Here is a 20,122-nt window from a genome sequence, read left to right as displayed (position 1 = left end):
CGCCTAGATCTTTTTCTTGAGTGATTTTGCAAACCATCAGTGTATATGAATAGTTCAAATTATTCCTTTCAATACACATTACCTCACACTTACCTATGCTAACTTTCAGCTGCCATCTTGTCTGGTCCCTTCCTTTAGGGTTACAGGTGTTTTTTAAAGTTGTGGCTTTTCTAAATAATCACATATAATTTCCCAATTATGCTGTCTCTGCTATTGCATGCTTGCTTTCCAGATGAATAGGAAATACATTAAATTAACCCCAGTTTTGGTGCAGGTCTTGGGATCTCTCCTTGTTAATATCCTTCCCAGCTGAAAATAACCATTAACTTGTATTTTTTAGTCAGTCTTCACTACTTTCTGAGTCATAATATTTTTCTTAGTCCTCAGCTGTTCTTTACCCTTAAACACCTTACACCATTTAAAATACACAGCTAGGTTATATCGCTGAAGTTATACTTTTATCCGTTATTCTAATGTCTTTATTAAAGAATGGCAATTGGCTGTTAAAACTCTGTATGTGCAAGTACAGCCAGAGTAGCTATAGGTACAGCTAACATTTACCTAGAGCAGCAGAATGTCAGGAGAGAGAAAATCGTAATCTTGATGCGAAAGAAGAGTGCCTTCCAGTCTCCCAAAAGCAGCATGGAATAATTGAGTAACAGCTGAATTCAGTAAAGTAGCAACCAGGTGTTCTTAGCCTAACTACTGAGCCCAAGCACATTTTTCTGTGCATCCAATCTCACTTCTCCATCTTCCCCTTCTGGCTTCCTTGACTCTGGGGGAACAGCTTGTACTGGTCTCAGACTGCTAGAGCAAAAAGAAATGAGAAAAGGAGCAGGGTTAAAGGATGTAACACTTTTCTCCAGCTAGCCCCAGGCCACCCACCCTCACTGTGGCCTTGGATGCAGCCTTGAAAACGGATGCACGTGCCAAAAAGCATCAAGGAGGAACAGCATCCTTACTACTGAATAAAGCATTAAACGAGCCACTCGATGTCCAATTCTGGCATTCACTCTTTTTAGCACAAATGTTAACAAGGTGGGAAGAGTTTTGAAAACAATTATAAGAAGTCTGAGGAGCATGTTTTGCAGTAAGAGACTAAAGAATTTGTTTTCTTCCAGCAGATGGTTGCAATTTGATTTGTTTGCTGTCTGTGTACATACCTTCATGAGACAGAATTCAGAGGATTGGGATGTGAAGGCAGATGCATTTGAATCAGAAATATGGTTAAATGAAAGTCCATCATTAAGGTAATTGAAACTTCCTGGAATGTTTATTCTGCTCTATGCAATTTACCACAGCAGCAATGTACTGTTTTGGGCATAGTGGCTAATTTCATTTCAATGGTTACTACTCTCGTAACCTCTTTTGGGAGCTACGTTTCTGTTTATTTCTTTTTTCAAAAGCCTGCCCAGCCATTCATATTTTGTATTAATGTTCCTCTGGACTGGAAGTATGTAATGTAGTAATTGGCAAAATCAGGTAAAATAGATTCACCTCACTAATGGCTTGTTTTCTTTACCTAAGTGAAGCCATTAATTATAACTTATTAGGTGTTGCCCTGATTGTACTCAACATGCAAACGTTACATAGATTAATGAATTTTGAGATGTAAACCCAATATACTTTTTATTCCATAACCAGTGGCTTTATCATACCAGGATCTTTTTGCAGTAACATGAACTATATGAGGCAAACTGTTTTTAACTGTGGCAAAGGTTTGGGTTTTTTTGATCTCTAAAACACTCTTTCAAGCGGACTTTTTTAACTTTGATCAACAAGGGAGAAAAGTATCAACACAAAACTTCCTAGGCTGTTATTGAAGAAAATAACTATGGATATATTTGACTATGAAATTGTAAAGATGGCCTTTGTTTATTTCTGTGGGGAAAATAACCTATGTTCACCTGCAGAATTTAATATCATATTGGATTCTCCCCGGGGACAAATAGCTCGGCAAGTTTAAATACATTTTGAACAGCTTTAGTTTGTATTCTTCTTTTTCTCTGTAATTTTGTTTTCATGGATGTGTTTACTGAACTCTTTAAGAACTCCTTTCATTGCCTGTCAGTTCAGTTTCAACTTCATTGTCCCACCCTCAGGAAGCCTGTCTTAGCCAACGATGCTGTTATGTTGCAGGCACAAGAACTCTAGGTGATGAATGCTCTCTTCATGACAGTTACACAGGAGGGTTGTGCTCACTTAATTACACTGTTCATTTGAAAAAATTGCTGCCCTACGCCAGCATGTTAGTAAGTTCTCTTTCATAGAATAGCTTCAGATATGTTTGAAAAATAATTATCGTGCATTTATATCAATTCTGACAACATCTTTCTTTACAATATGAACCTTGTGTTATTGCAGAAAACTTAAAATTGCTATAGGTTACATGGGATGACTAAAAAACCTTCACCACTTGTTGGCTTATATGTAACACTTCTAAAATCAGACAGCTAATGGTTGTGCTGTGTAACAGGCCAAATACATGGTATAAATTGACTTTGCCTCAATTCTTTCTCTGATGAATGAACATTTTGTTCTCAGAAATAATTGCTTAGATGAAAAGGTTGCACACATCACCCATACAGTGCAAATGGTTACTCCCCAAATCCTTGTTAAGCTAATTTCATAGGAAGCAGGAATTTGTGTTGGTGTTTCTGAATGCTGTATAAAGCTAGTGTTCAGTAGGAACCATTCACTAGTCCCAAAGTGTGATACTGTTTAAAATCAGTTAGCACTCAAGGACAAAATTCCATGACCGCCTAACGTCATACAATCAGTTGATATATAGTCAGATATTAATTAGCATGGGACAGAGGAAAATGTTGAATTACAAGTACTTCTGGAAGCTTCAAAACCTTCAATGAACAGTGAGAACAATAAGCTATGTTATATTAAAGGTCATACAGTGTAATTATTGAGATAGCTCCATGGATCCCTTTTAAACAAATTGTCATTTGTGTCTGAAAAAGGAATGTGGGGAAAAGAGAATGGATCCAGAGCATTTTTGTCTGGATATCAAAATTGATAAATATATTAATTCAACCTGCAAAATTTGGTGCCATTTGAGAGCAAATATATGCAGACAAATTTTGTGGTAAATTTTAGAATGCCAAGAACAATTATAACATTTTCTTTGTAATATTTCTGTGTTGTTCTTACGAGTACTTAGTAACATCCACAAAATACTTCTTACAGTCTTCCTTTAGGAAAGAGTTATGGCCATTTAACAGGGAGGGATGCTGTTGCACAAATATAGTAAATGAAGGATGAAAAAGCACATAATACATGTATGAGAAAGTGTAGAGTAGAATACCATTAGCTGTATTAACTAGGGAAATGGAAGGAGTTTTGTCTTTGTTTGAAACAGTGACCAGAGATACAAAGCTCAAACATAGGGGATTTTTGGCCTGGCTAGTCTCTTTGCTTTTTACCTCTATCTACTATGATCACTGATTTACAACGGTGCCATAAAAACAAAAGACAGAGTTGGTTACTGCCCATCACCTGAGCTGCATCAATTTACCATGTACGAAAGAAATTAGTCCACCCCCCATTTTTGTAATTATGATCTATTATACATATTACTTCACAATAGGGATAAGCATGAATTTGTAATGCCATGCAGCTATGTGACCACCTAATCACTGGGTGATTGCCTCTTCCTCTGATGCTTGTCTCAGTGCTTACCATAGCTGACCACTTTCTTCAAGAACTTGCTAGGCCAAAGTTAACTGCATTAAGTCTATAAGGTTTGCAGTTTCATACTCAGACCTTCCTCTTTATCCTGGTTGGCTTCCCTTCTCTAGACAACAAGGCAGGAGGGACTCTTTAGTTGCCTTTCAAGCTGCCCGTTCTGATATGGATTCAACTATGCCTGCTTGGGACTCCCAAAAAAACGTTTTACCAATACCACAGCAACCTGCTCAAATTATTAATGTTTGTTCTATTTAAGGTTTAAAAATCTTTTATTCATCATAAATATTTCTGTACAATATGGCAACTTCTGCCAGAATTCCTGGTTTGATCCAAAGCTGGTATTCCAATAGGAAAGTTTTGAAGAGTAAATTTCAACTGCCCTTTTGGCAGCAAATTCAGAAAACACAGTAAAATAAATTAGGACCTTATCACAAAACTTATACCACCAAGGTTAAAAGCTGTTTTTGTTGTAATTATGAATTATTGACCACAGAGGAAAGTGATCTAGGTCCTCTACTCAACATGTTCTAGAGAGAATTATCACACTGACTCGCTTAGGAGGAACAAAGAGCACAGCTCATAAGTTGGCCCATCTCTAGGCAAATTCATAGTTTCTCTGTAAGACAATGAGTAGAACCTGTGGTCAGCTGGATTTGAGGACACAATTGTGCAGCAAGCAGAAAGGGGAATGATGATGGCTAGGAGAAAAGGGGGCATGGTGAAGCAGTAAGTGTAGCTAGGGTGTTATTTTGGATTACCATGTGATGCCTTGGAGACATTTATAATCAGATCTGAATATGTCCCTGACCACTTAAGATTACACTGAAAGAACTAATTAGTTCAGGTAGTTTCAAAAGAAACCAATTAATGTTCTTAGATGAGGAAAGATTGTTCTCCTGTATATGCTGAACTACGTGGTATTTCTGTGTCGGCATTAAAGTGCACATTGTGTGTATGTGTATATAGTGCTAATTCATTTTTATTTCTACATATCCGTATATTTATATGGCTAAATGTGCCTTTTTTCATGGTCAGTTAAATTCACTGGTTATTTGTGAGACTATAATACATCTTGGGTGTTCTGGTTAAACTGATGCTGCCAAAATTGTCAGCAAAAAGATCGGAAAAGCTGATGAACCTTAAACTTTTCCCCAAACAACTGCTCAGTTGTTTCTTCAGGATATAGAAGAGGCAGAAAGCCCAAGCAAGAGGAGTGGTAGGAAACCAGGGAGGAAGGATAGAAACTGCTGTCTGATGTGGATTTCACAAACTGCTACATTTAAACTTTTAGAGACCCTACAACAATAATCCACAGTAATTATCATTTTAGGAGTTTTAAGAGGTTTTGCCCATAAAGGAAAGATAACTCAAACTTTAATTCAGTGCTTTGCTTATTCATTAGTTTCTTGCTTTCATTTTGCTTAGGGATTTAATGTTTTTATAAATTCTACAGGTAACATTTGTACAACCTAATTCCTAACAGTTTCGACATGAACAAGCTGCAGAAACAGCTCCTCAATTTCTCAGGACCGGTATCACTTTTGCAAATGGGACTTATGCTAAGAGTTGGTTAGGTATTTTTAACTAGTATGCCATATAATTAAATAACTAAATATATATATAAAAATAAATACTGCCATGTATAATTCTTATTCCCCTCTGTGGGTTTGTCAGACCCACAAGGACAGCACTGTGGTTTGTGGGCTTTTCTCCTAGCAACTCCTATTAACATCAGAATTACTTGGGCAGCTGCATCTTCGTACCCCACAATAGGAGTTTACTATTTGGTGCTGGTTTATGTGTAGATTTCATATGCCTGTATCTCTGGTTATTTGCACCAGGTCTACTTCAATTTCTTGTTATCTTACGACCACTTTTAATAACAACTTTATGCTATTACTTAATGAAATTCTCTACTGTAGTTGTTCATATTTGGAAAAAAAAGATGAAGTTATGGTCCCTGCCCCAAGGAGCCTATAATTAAAACAAGACCAGCCTTATAGAAACATATATACTAGCTGGTCTGTAGCTGGATGGTCTGTTTAGTTTTGTTTTGACATGCTCTACAGAACAGCATTTAACAGATGTTGGGAAATTAGCTCTCTGAGCTTATCATATAAACATATAACAGAGATGCATGTATATGAATTAATTTCATCACTGAATGTGGGTATTAATGTCATCAGGCACTTTTTAATGTTTATGCCTATTCTACTGCACTTTGAGTCCTACTTACCAAATAATATAGAAACTTTTCAAGAGAAAGCTAAGTGACTCTGTTGTAGCAATTCTTTCTAGTGTATTACTGATGACTCTGTTCTCTTACATAAAAGACATTGCCTTGTACAAGACCACCAGTGGAAAAAAAAGAAGAAAAGTGTTAATTGTTTCATTACATACCCTCCATACATAGTGTTGACAAAAAAAACCCCAAACCAAACAAACCAAAATGGGCGGGTCTCCCCTGGTCTTTATGGCAAGTTGTCCCTCTCATTATAAGTAATGCTATCCTATCATGCAAATCATGTCGTTGACATTATTATGGCTGCTCATATGCATGCTGAAATAGCACACATCCAGCAAGGTGACAGGTCTTTCCACTTCTCCTCTTATCCGGGGAAATGCAGTATTGAGGATTAGATTCCCTTTTACAGCTTCCAGGATGAAGTCAAACCAGCAGGAAGAGGGGAGCTAGCAAACTGTGACTTGCCCCTCTCTATACTGTACAGGCAAGGAAATAAGGCAGGTCAGGCAGAGAATGGAGGCCAGACCAGGGACAAAGCCTAAACCAGAACAGATTTAGAAGGGTATTGTAGCTGGCAAAATGAATAGAGGTTTCCTAATTTCCACTTCTATTTAATGTATTTTGCATTTCACATCTGTATTTTTATTTTGTGCCCCTGCCCCCCCTCCCCCAGTTTAGTTTTTATGCATTAAAGAGTCTTAAGTGTTTCTAAAGCAACAGCTATGGTTTTAAAAGAACATTTCACACACACCCCCCCTCAAATTACAACAGATGTGCAATATTAATTTAGGGTGAGTGGGCACAGATGTTATCAAAATCACCCACTTACCTGCCAACTCCACCAAATTTTCCAGTGCTTGGATATTTTCTTCCACTGCTGCATGGAATTTCTTATTATGTGCCCCCCTTTTTTTTTTTTTGCCTTTTTTTTTTTTTCCCTCAGATGTTTTATCCAGTTACTAAACCTGCAGATGGCTTCCTCCTCTGATCAGCTGTCTGAGCTAAAACAATGCTTCATGACAATCACTGAAAAGAAAAGCAGCCTCTGAAGACAGTGATGTGATTAGGGTGAGGGGACAGGGAGCTAGAAGAGCACTTTATAACCATGGCAAATCAGTAAGTTTGGGCTAGGTGACATGGCAGAGGAGAAGTGATGTGATGTGAAATGCAAGTTGGGGAAACATGCGAAAGAGAGAGAAGTGAAAAGGCAGATTTAAAACTGGATTTTCATTTTCTGGTGTTACCAATGTGTGAGTTAACTAGTCAGCTTTTCTTTGCTGACTCTGAATTCTCTGTACCTCTTCTTTACTTCAATATTGTGCTGCCTACACATGTCTGCAAAACATGTGCAGATGTGAGTTCTCTCTTTGCCTCAGGCCTGTGAAAAGCTATATTAGCACAGCACTAAATCTGAACTAATGCACCCTGTCCCTCAGCAAGGACTAATATAATAGCTCAGGATCAGCTTCATGCTAACAGCTTTTGAGCTGCCTGGAATGGAGGCAAAGTGAGTTTTATCTTCCCACAATGTACTTTGTAGAGCTATCCATATCGGGTCTAATTTGGAAGAAGCATTAAAAGCTTTCTTAGTACATGATTTTGCTTTTCATTGGTATATGTCAAAGTGCTTTGCAAACGAGGCAAGCATCACTGTCCATTTTTCATGATATAGAATACACTGACAAGCAAAATACAGTGCCTGCCCTTAGCTACACAATGGTCAGATCTGGAGTATGGTTCAGGTCTCCATTACTCTACCCACTAGACCATATTGTGTTGCTAACTGGCAGCTGCAGGATTGTTCAGATTCTGTGCTAATATTCAATCCCATGCTCTTTATATTAAATCCTGTGTTTATTAATAGATGTATACAATGGGCAAATTAGAAACACTGCAGTGCATTCTACACAGACTGGGGTTTTTTTCCTAGTTTAATACCTACAAAATCAAAGCAGAATTATGTCAATCTATTGTGAAAATGTGCAGAATTTTAATCTCTGTAAGTTGGAGTAAGTAATAGCAGTGTCCCTATAAAAACATGCCTCAGTTGTCACACATCAGGTTTTGTATCTTTACATAGAAAGTGAAAGAAAAACCTCCTAAAGATAATTTCCTCTAAGTAAGTTTTGGTTACAAATTACTTAATGTTCCACTTAGCTTTAAGAAGTTGATTGTATGCAATATACGATGTTCTATGTTCTTATATCTGCCTTTGTTGCTTAACTTTATTTTCCAAAAGCGTGATAAAACATTAATGACATCTAGCCCAGAATTCAAGCCCGATTTAACTTGGTTAGTTTTTGTGGCATTGTATCAGGGACTCATTTGGATTTAAACATTTCAGGTTGTTTTACATATGTAGCAATAATTGTGCTGTTTAGAAAAATGTGGTGCCATCCTGTGGACAATATTAAGAAGTGTAAAAAAACAGTTTTTAAAAGAAAAACTAGGTAACAGATAAATATCTGTATTGGGTATCATGAATCAGCTGAATTATGAATATGTATTATATGACGTAAGAAGCTATACACAAATCTGTGGGTTTAAAACTGTCTTAGTTAAGAAGAAAAACTGATAATGGAATCAGGAATTGTTGATTCAATCCTGTTTATTTTCCAACAGCTCAGGAAGTCCTTTCCCAGGAGCACAGACTGATCAAAACACACCCAAGAGTCTCCAAGCCACTTTTAATCAGCACCTAATTCCATTACCTACTTCTGTACTCATTTCTGTATCTGTTTATCATCTCTTTGGTTTTCCTCTAAGACTTTACAAAACTTGTTTTTGTACAGCCTGCATTGCTTCTCTTCCACACAAATGCACACACACTCATACAAAAACTCCTATCCATAACATTAGCCGGGCAAGGCACTCTGCCCACACAGTTCTCATTCCTGCATGAGTTCACACAAAGCTTTGTTTCAGCACTGGTTTTGGTTTAAGGCCTCCACTTGTTTCTTACATTTAACCCAGAGGAAAGAGACTTCCAGATTCGAAATTGCCATCCCTTATACCAATAAATGTCCACAATGGTCAAATTAGAAACACTGCAGTGCACTCACACAGCCTAAGTTTTTCTAGTTTAATACCTACAAACTCAAAGCAGAATTACGTCAATCTATTGTGAAAATGTGCAGAATTTTAATCTCTGTAAACTGGAGTAGTAACAGTGCCTCTATAAAAATGTGCATCACTTGCCACATGTCGGGTTTTATATCTTTACACAGAAAGTGAAAGAAAAAGTTCCTAAAGACAATTTCCTCTATAATACCCCATCTATAACAGACCTGTGAAGGTTTGCACATGAGGAGTGTGATTCAAAAACCATCCTCTGTGATACACTCCCCCAAAGCAAACCTGCATGTCACAGAACCATAATCTGCCTCCTGCTCTGAGGCCCTGTATGCCAACTGCTAGTTAGCCAATTCTGCAGTCTGCAGATTTAATTTATATTGAATAAAGGCAAGAACTTTTAAAGCCTTGCCAGTGGGTTTGAAACAGATAGTCTATCTGGAATAGAGCTTGAAGCCATGTTTGGACCAGTCCCTTCTTTTGTGAAAGTTTAGTGGTTTTGTTTTGGTAAAACTTAAAACCTTTTATTTGACCTTTATGAACATTGATGATCTTTGGAACCCTTTTTGAGAATGGAGATTTATGTAGTACTTTACTCAGAAATTCACTTACTTTGTGCAGAAGGAGCCCAGTCTTGTGGTACAGTAAGAAATGGAATACATATACATGTGGCTTTACTAAGTGGATATAATGGAATGTCACACAATAAGAAGATTCTTTGTGGTGCTGTTTCACCTTCCATATGAAGACAGGTAACTCTATGAATTAATGGCATCTGTTTTCCATGTCTCTGCACCTCATACTTGGTTGATTTTGTTGTTTAAGAAAATGTGAGTTCCAGCTTAAATTTTTACCTTTCTTGGGCCGGTTTTTTTGGTGTGGATTCTCTGGTGTCTAATTAGGTATAAACACAGACTATAATCGTTTTCTTACTGCATGAACTTACAGTGTCTCTTGTTCTTTTTCTGCTTTGGCATTTATTTTCATGAAACTTGTGGGGGCTTAATTTTCTTTGACAATTTTACCTTGCTGTCAAACTTGGTAGAAATTATTATGGATTGAAAAATTCTGTGGGTGGGAGGCAAATGGAACATGGTGATGCATGGAAAAGACTGTTAGAAGTCTCTAGTCTGTATCATTGTGCTCAAGTTCTTGTTTACTTGCCATTTAAATGTTTAGAATACATGGACAAATGTAAAAAACTCAATTTATACCTTTTTAAATTACTTCCCATAAATCAGAAGCCAATCTCAAGATAAAGAGACATTATTTGTGATTATTTAATAATTGGCAACATTGTGCTAGACAGAGCATGGAACAAACTCAACAACCAAATTTCTTTCAGATGAACTTTCAATGTCAAAGTATCCCATGATAGCTTGCATGAGTTTGATTTTCAGTGTCTTGGAAACTGTACACTCACCCTTTTAAAAAGTGTGACACTGGTTTGGTTTTGGAAGAATTAGCTAAATACACCCTGAAAGCCAGTAATTTAGTGAAAATATATTAGATTTCCTGGATTCTGACATCTTTTGCCATCAGTGAATAGGCAAATGAACCTTTCCTGATTTATGAATTTTTTATGTTGTGCATGGTTCATCAAAATTTATTAGATTTTGCCCTATGTATAACCTTGATGAGTTAATGAGATTATACAATATTACTAATGGTAGACTTTCATTTCCATTTTTAAAACATGTATCTCTAAAACTAAAATTTGCACAGAAAAACCAAGAATCAGAATCTCATCAACCTCTGTCAGCTGTAGTCTGTTTTTTTTTTATTCTATGTCTCTTCACGAAACTCATTCTTTCTGATCCCTTCTGGGTTGAGGGTTTGGTCTATGAATCATTGTACCATCCTTATCGCTGGGATTTCCTGTAACTATTTCCCAGTAATTCTTATCTTCTTCAGCTTTATGGGAGTCTAGGTAAGTGTGACAAATTACTTCATATTCTTTTCCAAAATAAGACCTGCAAAGTCAAAGAAAAGGGGATGAGCAGGAGGAATCAATATATACACAAATTCAGCAAATCTGCATTATCTGTGAATTGTTCAAGGTTTTCTCCTGTTTCTCTTGGCTTATTCAGAAATATCACCATGCACTTTCAATTATGAGTACCTTATAAGAAACACAATAGCCCACTTTGTTTCCTGTGAATAATTTAGGAATTGGAAATCAAAGGGAAATGCCACCTTTCTAGCTTCAGAGCTAAAGCAGTCCCATCAGTATAAGGCACTGATACATCAACTCAGTATGTACAAGCCGGTAGGTTCTCATCACCATTCACACCACCATTTCTCTCTGACTGAGGAAAACTCTGGCTACTTAATAACTGTTTCAGCCTCAAACTTTCAGACCTTGTTTTATCCTCAAAAACCTGATACAAATCCTCAGTCAGATCTTGCTCAGAATTTAATGGGAAATAATTGGTATACTCTTTAACAATGTTTAATCAATATTAATTTAATGCATGCATATTAACTTGAATTGTTGGATTATCTTCAAGTTGTTGAGAGATTGATTCATATGGACACAAGCAACATACAGTTTTATGCAGTGTGGCTTTATTTAGTTCTCTTACTCCTTATACTTCTTACCATACCATTTTTTCTTAAAAAAAAAAAATTCCAAACAACTGTAATTGCTCAAGACATTCAAAGGGAGAACCACCAAGAAACTAGAGAAGGCTAGAAGCATGATATGATATGAATTAAAAAGAAAAAAAAACCAAATAAGACTGAGCTGATTGTCTGCAGCATCACAGTGGCACACATCACAGCCCAGAAATGAAATAAGAGAAAGGAGAATGTGCATTCTGCATTCTTTTCCATTTCCTCAGTGCGTTCCTAAAGAAACTATCTTGCTTCTTACAGTAATTCTTGATGTTGGCACATCATTATGCACATTCCTGCCAGTCATAAATTATTCTTACCTTGTCCAAAAGTTCCTTGGAACTGCTAAGCTCTGATTAGTATGGCAATGAGTAATAATCATTTTAGAGTTTGCCTGGAAAAAAACCAAGGGAAGATACTTGACAGGCTTTTTTACACTAATTTTAACTATTTTTATTCAAATTAAATGCTTTTATTTACTGCTTAGTGTAAGCCCCCATTGCGCTCTATCACTCTGAGACTGCTGTACATTTAGAGTGAAATATTTTGCACTGTATCGGTTCTCAACACAACTGTCTTAACAGCTCAGACCAGCCAAATGCTTAGCCCTCTGGTCAGACACATTCTCCTGTCCAATACATTCCATTCCACTCCCTTGTATTGGGCACTTAAACATAAAAAAAATAAAAAATTCAAGCAAGTAGTAGAGAGTCATTCCAGTGACCTGTGCCATCAGGCTAATTCCTCTTAAAATTTATATTTGCCATAAGAGAGATCCAGATTGTTTGGGGACACAGCCTAGAAATGGACCTTTATATTTTACCAATTTGCAATTTTTTATGCATAACAGAATTAATTTTTAGTCACCCCCATTTACGCATACTGTGAATAAAGAATTCTGTCTTTGACAATTACATAATTTTGACTATGTTTATTAGTGAGCTGATTCATGTAAATGAGTCACAGTTCAAGGCTGTAGCAGAACAGTTACATTTATGATATTTTGCTATATACCCAGTAGTTCAGGAAGCCTTGCAGTTATGTGAAACAGGAAAATATTGCATCTGCTTAATGTATTTACGGAAGGCTAAAAACCACATTTGGAAAAGCACCCACTTATTCAGGTGCTTCGGGTTGGGGTTTGGGGTTTTTTTGTTTGTTTGTTTGTTTTTTAATACTTTTTAAATTTAATGTACAGGAGTTCTTAACTAATCACCGCTCCTAATATTGGAAATGGAATTTAGTGTTCAGAAGTCCTGAAAAGCAGATTCCAAGTACTGCATCCTCACAACATGATAATGTCAACCTTTAAAAAATTCTGATGAGAAAAACTGAGCAAGTGAACCTCAAAATGAACACCAGAACCTAACAGTTGTATATGCAGATTCCCTGGTTAAAAAGATTGTTCCTTCTCTCTCCCCTTTCCTAAAATTACAGGTCAGAACTTACATAAGGAAAATATGTGAATAAAATGGACACAACTTTTTTCTAAATACTCCATCTACTGTTTCAATTAAATTTTCATAACGTTTTCTACGGTTTTAATTTCTTACAGGAACTGGAAATCCTTCATATTCGAGACGCAGCTGTGGATCCAAGAAGGTAGCTCGCCAGCAAGTCAAATAGGAAAGCTCATTTGTCAAAAATACTTGCTGAAGGTAAGATTTTTTAGCAAATCTTATAAATGATTTATGGTCACTTGCTAGATATAACTGTAAATAAAAATATATATTAAGGACAGTTTAAATATAAAAGAATCAAGATATGTAATTTTAAACAATATTTTTCAACACAAAAAAATTTCTTTCAGCTCCTGAGTAATCAGTCTGTCACACTAAAGCTACACATACAAAACCCATAAAATAGATTCCATACTGTTGATAAACTCATTAAGTAGCTATTCTATATGTAGACTGGTGAATACTATTTTAAAATCGAATTTACATTCCAAAGATTCTCTGTCACCCAAGTAGTTATTGAGAGGGAAATTTTTTTCAAAGTTGTGGTGATTTATTTGGAGTGGATGTGTAACATGTAACATCTTACTTGCTTCTAACTTGCAGAGGGAAACAATGTTAATATATAATAAAAATCTGCTCCCTCAGAATGGTTTATCTTCACAAGAAATGAAATCTTCTCATTTTGGATTTATTTAAAGTAAAAAAAACCACAACCAACCAAAACCAAAAACACAAACCCAAAACCTTCCTCTAATGATGAATTCTTTCATGATTCACAAGCTAGTTTTAATTTCATTCTTTTCTTTTCTTTTTTACAATCTCCTTTATCCAGTCATTCTGGCTGCCAGCCCCCGTGGTCTGCACACAGAGATCTTAGGCAAGTTGCATAAACTTTCTAAATAGGTGTTGCTTACCTTGATCAATGTATGATTCTGAATCTGTTCTGTAAAGCCAAGATGTTAAACCAGTGTACAGGTTTATGCATGTATAGTAATTAAATGCACACTATCAGTATATGCTACCACTGCCATTTGCAACTTTATTGCCTTACCATTTGGTCAGAAAACCCTCCGGTTGTCCCAAGACCAAAGTTGTGCCCAAATCTAATCGGTTCACCCACTGCACCTCCATCAACACTGTTAAAATTGTAAAAAAGGAAGAAAGAGACATTCAAATAATCAGTTCTACTTTTTTTTTTTTGGTCTATAATTAGGTCTTGTGGCAACACTTCGTATTAAGTTTACCTTTAAAAATAGGTAAAATATCTTAACTAAAAAGACATTTCATACTTGACTTAGTGGTTAAAATATTTAGCAGAATAGAAACAGACTGTATTGATTACTCTTTATGATGTATTCATTAGCATGCAGGGTGGAAAGATAACATCCAATGAAAAACCAATGTGAATTCAGCACTGAGGCCCCCTTTAAAATATACTTAATACAAGCATCTGAAAAAATCAGAGCCTAGAAGCAGAACAGTGTGTGTTTGTCTCTCTGTAACTTAACATATGTTGCTAATAATATATGTAACTGATATTTAATAATTTGGTTCATTACATCAACATAAATGCTGGTAAATCCCTATTTCCAGCATGATTTCTGTATTTATACATTAAAGACTCACTAAATTAAGTTCTAGGCTTTCTAAGTATATTCAGCGTAAAAAACTTACGTAGCTGATGAACTTAGTAGTCAGTTAATGAGGGACTCAATAGCATTCAGTGCCAACGACTCTAAGATCAGAGAGCAGCTAACCAAAAATATTTTGGTTGCAGTTCTAGAAGGCCTAAATTATGCTCTTGGGATCAAAATTCTTTCTTAGGTCTAACCTAAAGTGTTTTGCTCAATCAGGGTTATATGGGTAGCTTGTACTCTTATACACTATTATTATTGCTAAATACATGCACTCAGGCAGAGTCTTCAACTATTGAGCCGGACCCTGTTCTTCTGTTTCTTCTCCCACAAACATCTGGAATTAAATATGTCTTTGAGAGAGAGAATATGCTGTTTGGTTAGGGGTTTTCTTAGGACAACAGAAACACTGCCCTCTTCATGTACAGCAAAAGCACTGATACAAATTTCTGCTTCAGAGACCTTATTTGCAGGAGAGTGAATAATAATACTAAGCGATATTTGGATGCATTTTGTGTCTGAAATTTGACCACATTAAAAATGGCTGCAGTTTACCAAATGATACAGTGAACTCAATTGTGTTTTCACACCAGTTCTAAGCTGAATTAAAATTCCTTGGAATTATTCACAGCTTAATGCATGACCAAAATTAAAGACTCTTTCTTAAATAAATTACCCTTACTGAAATTAATTTGTATATTAGCAAACTTCATTGCATACTTCTGAAAACAAGATACTGAAAGCTAAAATAATAATTGAAAACAACTGAGAATAAAGTACCAAACCTTAAAATACAAAAAGAATTTCGACCCACAGGTTCCACGCTCTTGACTGCGCTAACTCCACAAGGGACTTGCAATGATTTGGCTGAATACATGGATATTTCATCCAGATTAATTGCCAAAGTCAGACTGCTGCACACTCCAGGGTAATTCTCCACCGAGGATTTCTTGTCTGGGTTCAAAAGCATCACAGTGTCTCCAAAATGAACAAATCCATCCTTGGACACTGACAGCTGTATCTAAATTAACATAAACATAATTTTTTTACAGAAATATCTGAACCTAATATCAGAACTATTTTAGCATATGAAAAGCTAATCCGTAGTGTTCTTAATGCGTAAAGAACACTAAGAACAGCTACGTTATTCTATGCGGAGTCATAGAGAATTGACATAATCTTCTTTAAAAATTACCTTCTTTAAAAGATTATCTTGAAGTTTGTTTATTTTCTGTAGTAATAGTTCTCCTCGTTCTCTTTTATGGATAAAATCCCTCAAGCGGTCCTGCTCACAAGGGAGAGAGGGGGGAGACGTTATCCAGCGCTCACAATCTCAGGTTTAAACTGAATTTAAAGAACTAGCGGGGAACACCGTGAAGTGAAGACGCAGGCAAGGCTCGCCGGGAGCTAGAGAGGAGAGAAGGGCTCGGCTCCACCATTACCTCCTCCAAACAGGCGTCCTCCTTCCAGTTGCCGATGAGCACCCCGGGCCTGTAGGCCGCCATGGCCGCCGCCCAGGCCGCACGGCGTTCAGCGTCGCCATGGCGATCGCTCTGGCTAGCGATTGGACGCTGGAGAGGCAGAGCCTGCCAATGAGCGGGAGGGAGCGGGAGGGAGGGGGCGGGCTCTTTCTGCCCAGCGGAGGGGCGGCCCAAGAACTGAGGGAGGGAGCGAGGGCGGGGGATCCTGAGGGGAAAAAAAAGGCAATAAATGTTAAAACCAGATCGGGTAAGCCGACTGCCCCTCCTTCGGCATGCCCAGCGTGGGTGGGGTTAGTGCAAGTGGCACACTGGCAGGCGGGAGCAAGCCTCTCGAATTTGTGTCCTCTTAGTACCCACCAGACCAAGATCTAGCAGGGAAAGGCCTCGGCAAGTAAAAGGGGAAAAAAAAAAAAAAAAATCCATTCCCTTGTGTTTTTGCCCAGTGTGACAGGAGCTCTGAAGACAGGAGGCCCCCTTGTCTCCCTGCAGGCGTGTGCTGGGAGCGCAGCGATGCTGCTGGGCCCAAAGCAGCTCTGCGACTTCCTCGCCCCTGTCTGAGGGGGGTTTGATCACTTGGCTTAAGGCTTACGCCTTCTCAGGCGTCGTTAGACATGGAACTACTTCTGTTCCTGGTTCAGTCCTGTGATAGTATCATTGCACAAATGGAAGATGCTGAGATTCGAGAATTTGAGCCAAGCAATAGTCGTAGCGAGGGGCTGTATTTACAATCGAGTAGCCTTTTACACTCTGTATTGGTCAGAGGTGCATCGGCTTCACGCAACAAATGAGCTCGTGACACTAACACTACAGTATTGGTGAATATTGCAAACAGATTAGGTGAATGTTTTGGTTACAAACGTTTTGGTTTGTTATTATTTTAGTTTTGAAATCTACTACGGCAAGATAAGCTAAGTGAATGTGCTATGTGTTTACTTTCCAGATAGCTTAAGTCAATGATTTTCAGTGATGGTATAGGTCCTTGCGCAGGAAATTTAATCCCTTTACAACTGTCTTGGCTTTCTTGCAAGCTTACTATTGTAAGGTTTTGATGCTGGACAACTTAAAAAGCTTAAAAGGAAATGTTTTTTGTATGGACAGCTGGGCTACATGCTATCATCAGCCAGTTTTGACAACAATTCACATGAAACCTGGCTCTTTGGTGTTTCCAGTTTTTTTTAACCAGAAGTTATTACAAAAAAAGTTATACAGCACATCCCAAAGCTTTTAAGGACGAAATACAATCTATTTTTGTTCAAAGAGCACCACTTTGTGGTCAATTCTGGTAAGTGACACTTTTCTACACCTAGCCGTGTTAAACGATTTCAGCATTGCTTCTAACTGAAATAGGGAAGAAACTTTGTTCATCTTAGCCGAATATCAAAAGCCAAACAAATTTTTGAAGTATCAGATGTGATTTGAAATCTGAAGTGTTTTCAGAAAAAGAGATGTAATTAATTTTCTGTGTTGCTAGTAATTTCTATTTAGCGCTTAAAATTACTTTCATGCTTTTCTCAGAGCTAAGGTTTTGATTAGAGTGACTGGTTAATCATACTGGTATGCAAATGATGAAGTGGATGTATCACAATTTTGTTTAAAATTGCATAATGTATTTGAACTTAAATAATTTACTTTTACTTATCTCAATGTGCAATGTCTAAGTTTCAAATATTTTGATTTTTTTTGTTTCAAAATTAAGCCAGTTTTAAATCAATATTCAGTAATAAATCCTTGTTATAAAACTATCTATTATACTCAGCTGTAGTATTAAGAACATATGCACTCTGTCTCGCTGTGCGCGTAGCTAATATATAGAATCCACAGAAAACTTCCGTAGTTTTGTAGTCTTATGCACCATCTGTGCTCAGTTACTTATAGATTGATGCAAATATTACATAGAAAGAGGTATTAGTACTCAAAATGTAATTGTGTACAGAAATATCTCCATGCCTCTCTTAATAGGATTATGCTGTGGCTGTCCTTGCCACCTGGAAGGCTTTCATTTCTGATTGCATAGTATCCCATGAAAGCAAACAAAAAGAGCTCTCTATAAACGTGTTTGTAAATTGAACATCTTTCCTGTGGGAAAGGTTACAGGCCTATTCAACTCAGCTCAGTTTCCTTTTGAGCACATAAAATCTATGTTTACTCCTAATAGTTGTTTGCATTATTAAATGGTGTGAAGAAAAGCTGTACTTGTGAAAGAATTGGTTTATGTTTTGTGTGTTAACTTATGCCAGAATACAAATTGACCAGACATAAAGGTATATGTGGTTTATTGGAAACATTAGTATTTCCCTTTTTTCTTTAAGTCTTTGTTAAATAAATTTTTAGTCAGTGTACTTTCAGAGACTCCTCCCCTCCTGTTCGAGAGTTACAACTCTTTTCCCCTTTCTCTTTTCTCTTTTTCTTTTATTAATGAAAGAGAACTAAATGGTTGAGAAGACCCAAAATAGCATATAGAGCTAAGCCATTAGTATACATAAAAGGCTGGATTGGTTAGGCTTTTAATTGCCTTAAGATTGTCAGTAATGTGTGAGAGAGAGCGTGTTTTAAATACTTCAATATATGTTTGTATCAGTAGTAAAATTATCATAGTTTAGTCAAATCTGGCAAAAAGGGCAAGGTCTGAATAGATGTTAATATAAATTAAGTCTAAGAAGAGGTATGCCATCTTTATTTAGAGGAAGTGGCAAAGCATTAAGGTTTCCTGTGAGGTCTTCCACTCATATGTCTTCTTATTTCATGGTGAAAAACAGGGGTTTTACTTGTGTGACTGCTGTTTGGCAATTTATGAAATTCTATTCATACTGAAAAAAATACTAAAACAATGTTTAATCATATGCAGGTTGGATGAGAATATTTTTTAATACCTGTCTTTACTGCCTTGGGAGAGTATCTATGGTTTTTTCCCATTTTCTTTTGTTTTTCCTGTTGAAAATAATGAGTGTGCCAAATTTGATTAACAATACAGACTAAATAATACTGCACAGAAGTAAAACATGTTCTTTGGGATGATTTGTCTCTTTTCATTTTATTATTTCACACTAGCATTATTCTGACATGTGCTATGAATCAGAGCGTAGCTATCATTTTTCTTTGCTATTATTAGGTTTCTGGCTATTAAAATGATTAATCTGCTTGTTAATAATATAACTACAGTTTCTTATTCTAACCTATTCCCCAAACACTCATCTGTTTACAGCACAAAACAACTTAAGTAGTTTAATCAATAAGATTTAAGGATTGTTGTTTTGCCAGACACTTGTCTCCCATTTTGGTTGTGAATTTCAGTGTGGAGTTTTCCTGTAATGCTTGTTGCTGAGGAGCAATCAACCTGTTAGTACAGTAATTTCTGAAATGTACTAATCCATTAAACAGACCTTTCAGTCTACCTTTTACAAGAACAGGGAGCAGGATGCTTGTGTGTTGTATCGGCAGTAAGTTTGCTGGTGTAGGTACATAAGTGGAAAGTTGCCTGATATTAGATCTCATTTGGTGTTTTATAACCAAAAGATTCTGCTAGAGAAAGAGGGAAGGGGGGAGGAATCATTTGCAATGCTTCTAAGACTGCCAAACTCTTGCCAATTAAAGTTTAAGTTGAGTTATCCACATCTCCATGGTATTTTCATTCTACTGGACTCTAATTTAGACATGTACGGAGCACGACCTTTTGAGAAATTGTTGTATAATGGAATATTTTCTCTTCAAATTGAGCTGTTTCATCATGACTGTTCATGCTAGCTCTTTGAAGATTTTTCCTCTGCCTGCTGAATCTTACTCAGGAGGTGGGCTTGAAAAACCACTAGAGCTCTGAATCTCTCAGAAAAAATGTTGTCATTTCAGGAGCAGTAACTTGTGAAAATAATGTAGAAATGTTAAAGTACGTCTCCAAGGAATAACATTGTAGTTTGCAAA

General features: G+C 36.8%; 1 protein-coding gene and 1 long non-coding RNA gene across 4 annotated transcripts; one reads left to right on the top strand and one right to left on the bottom strand.

Annotated features, from left to right (window-relative positions):
- Positions 1-1,038: 1,038 nt before the first annotated feature.
- On the top strand, positions 1,039-14,098 carry LOC142039031 (uncharacterized). 2 transcript variants are annotated; one of them, XR_012652784.1, is made up of 3 exons: positions 1,039-1,250; positions 13,188-13,290; positions 13,925-14,098. It is a non-coding gene; the product is annotated as an uncharacterized LOC142039031 (long non-coding RNA). The 2 variants fall into 2 exon arrangements; XR_012652783.1 differs by lacking the exon at positions 1,039-1,250 and adding an exon at positions 9,636-9,768.
- CFAP161 (cilia and flagella associated protein 161) lies at positions 9,698-16,259 on the bottom strand. Of its 2 annotated transcripts, XM_075045130.1 has the most exons (7): positions 16,169-16,259; positions 15,922-16,011; positions 15,512-15,747; positions 14,144-14,228; positions 13,186-13,344; positions 11,953-12,026; positions 9,698-10,989 (listed from the first exon to the last, which is right to left on the bottom strand). In XM_075045130.1, the coding sequence occupies exons 1-7, from the start codon at positions 16,229-16,231 to the stop codon at positions 10,821-10,823; spliced, it is 876 nt and encodes a 291-aa protein (XP_074901231.1). In that variant the 5' UTR covers positions 16,232-16,259; the 3' UTR covers positions 9,698-10,820. The 2 variants fall into 2 exon arrangements, with proteins under 2 accessions (XP_074901231.1, XP_074901232.1); XM_075045131.1 differs by lacking the exon at positions 13,186-13,344.
- Positions 16,260-20,122: the final 3,863 nt, after the last annotated feature.

The sequence above is a fragment of the Buteo buteo genome, chromosome 13, assembly GCF_964188355.1.
Source record: "Buteo buteo chromosome 13, bButBut1.hap1.1, whole genome shotgun sequence".
NCBI lineage: Eukaryota > Metazoa > Chordata > Aves > Accipitriformes > Accipitridae > Buteo > Buteo buteo.
Note: the sequence above shows the minus strand (reverse complement) of the source record. Positions and strands in the feature narration are given on the sequence as shown.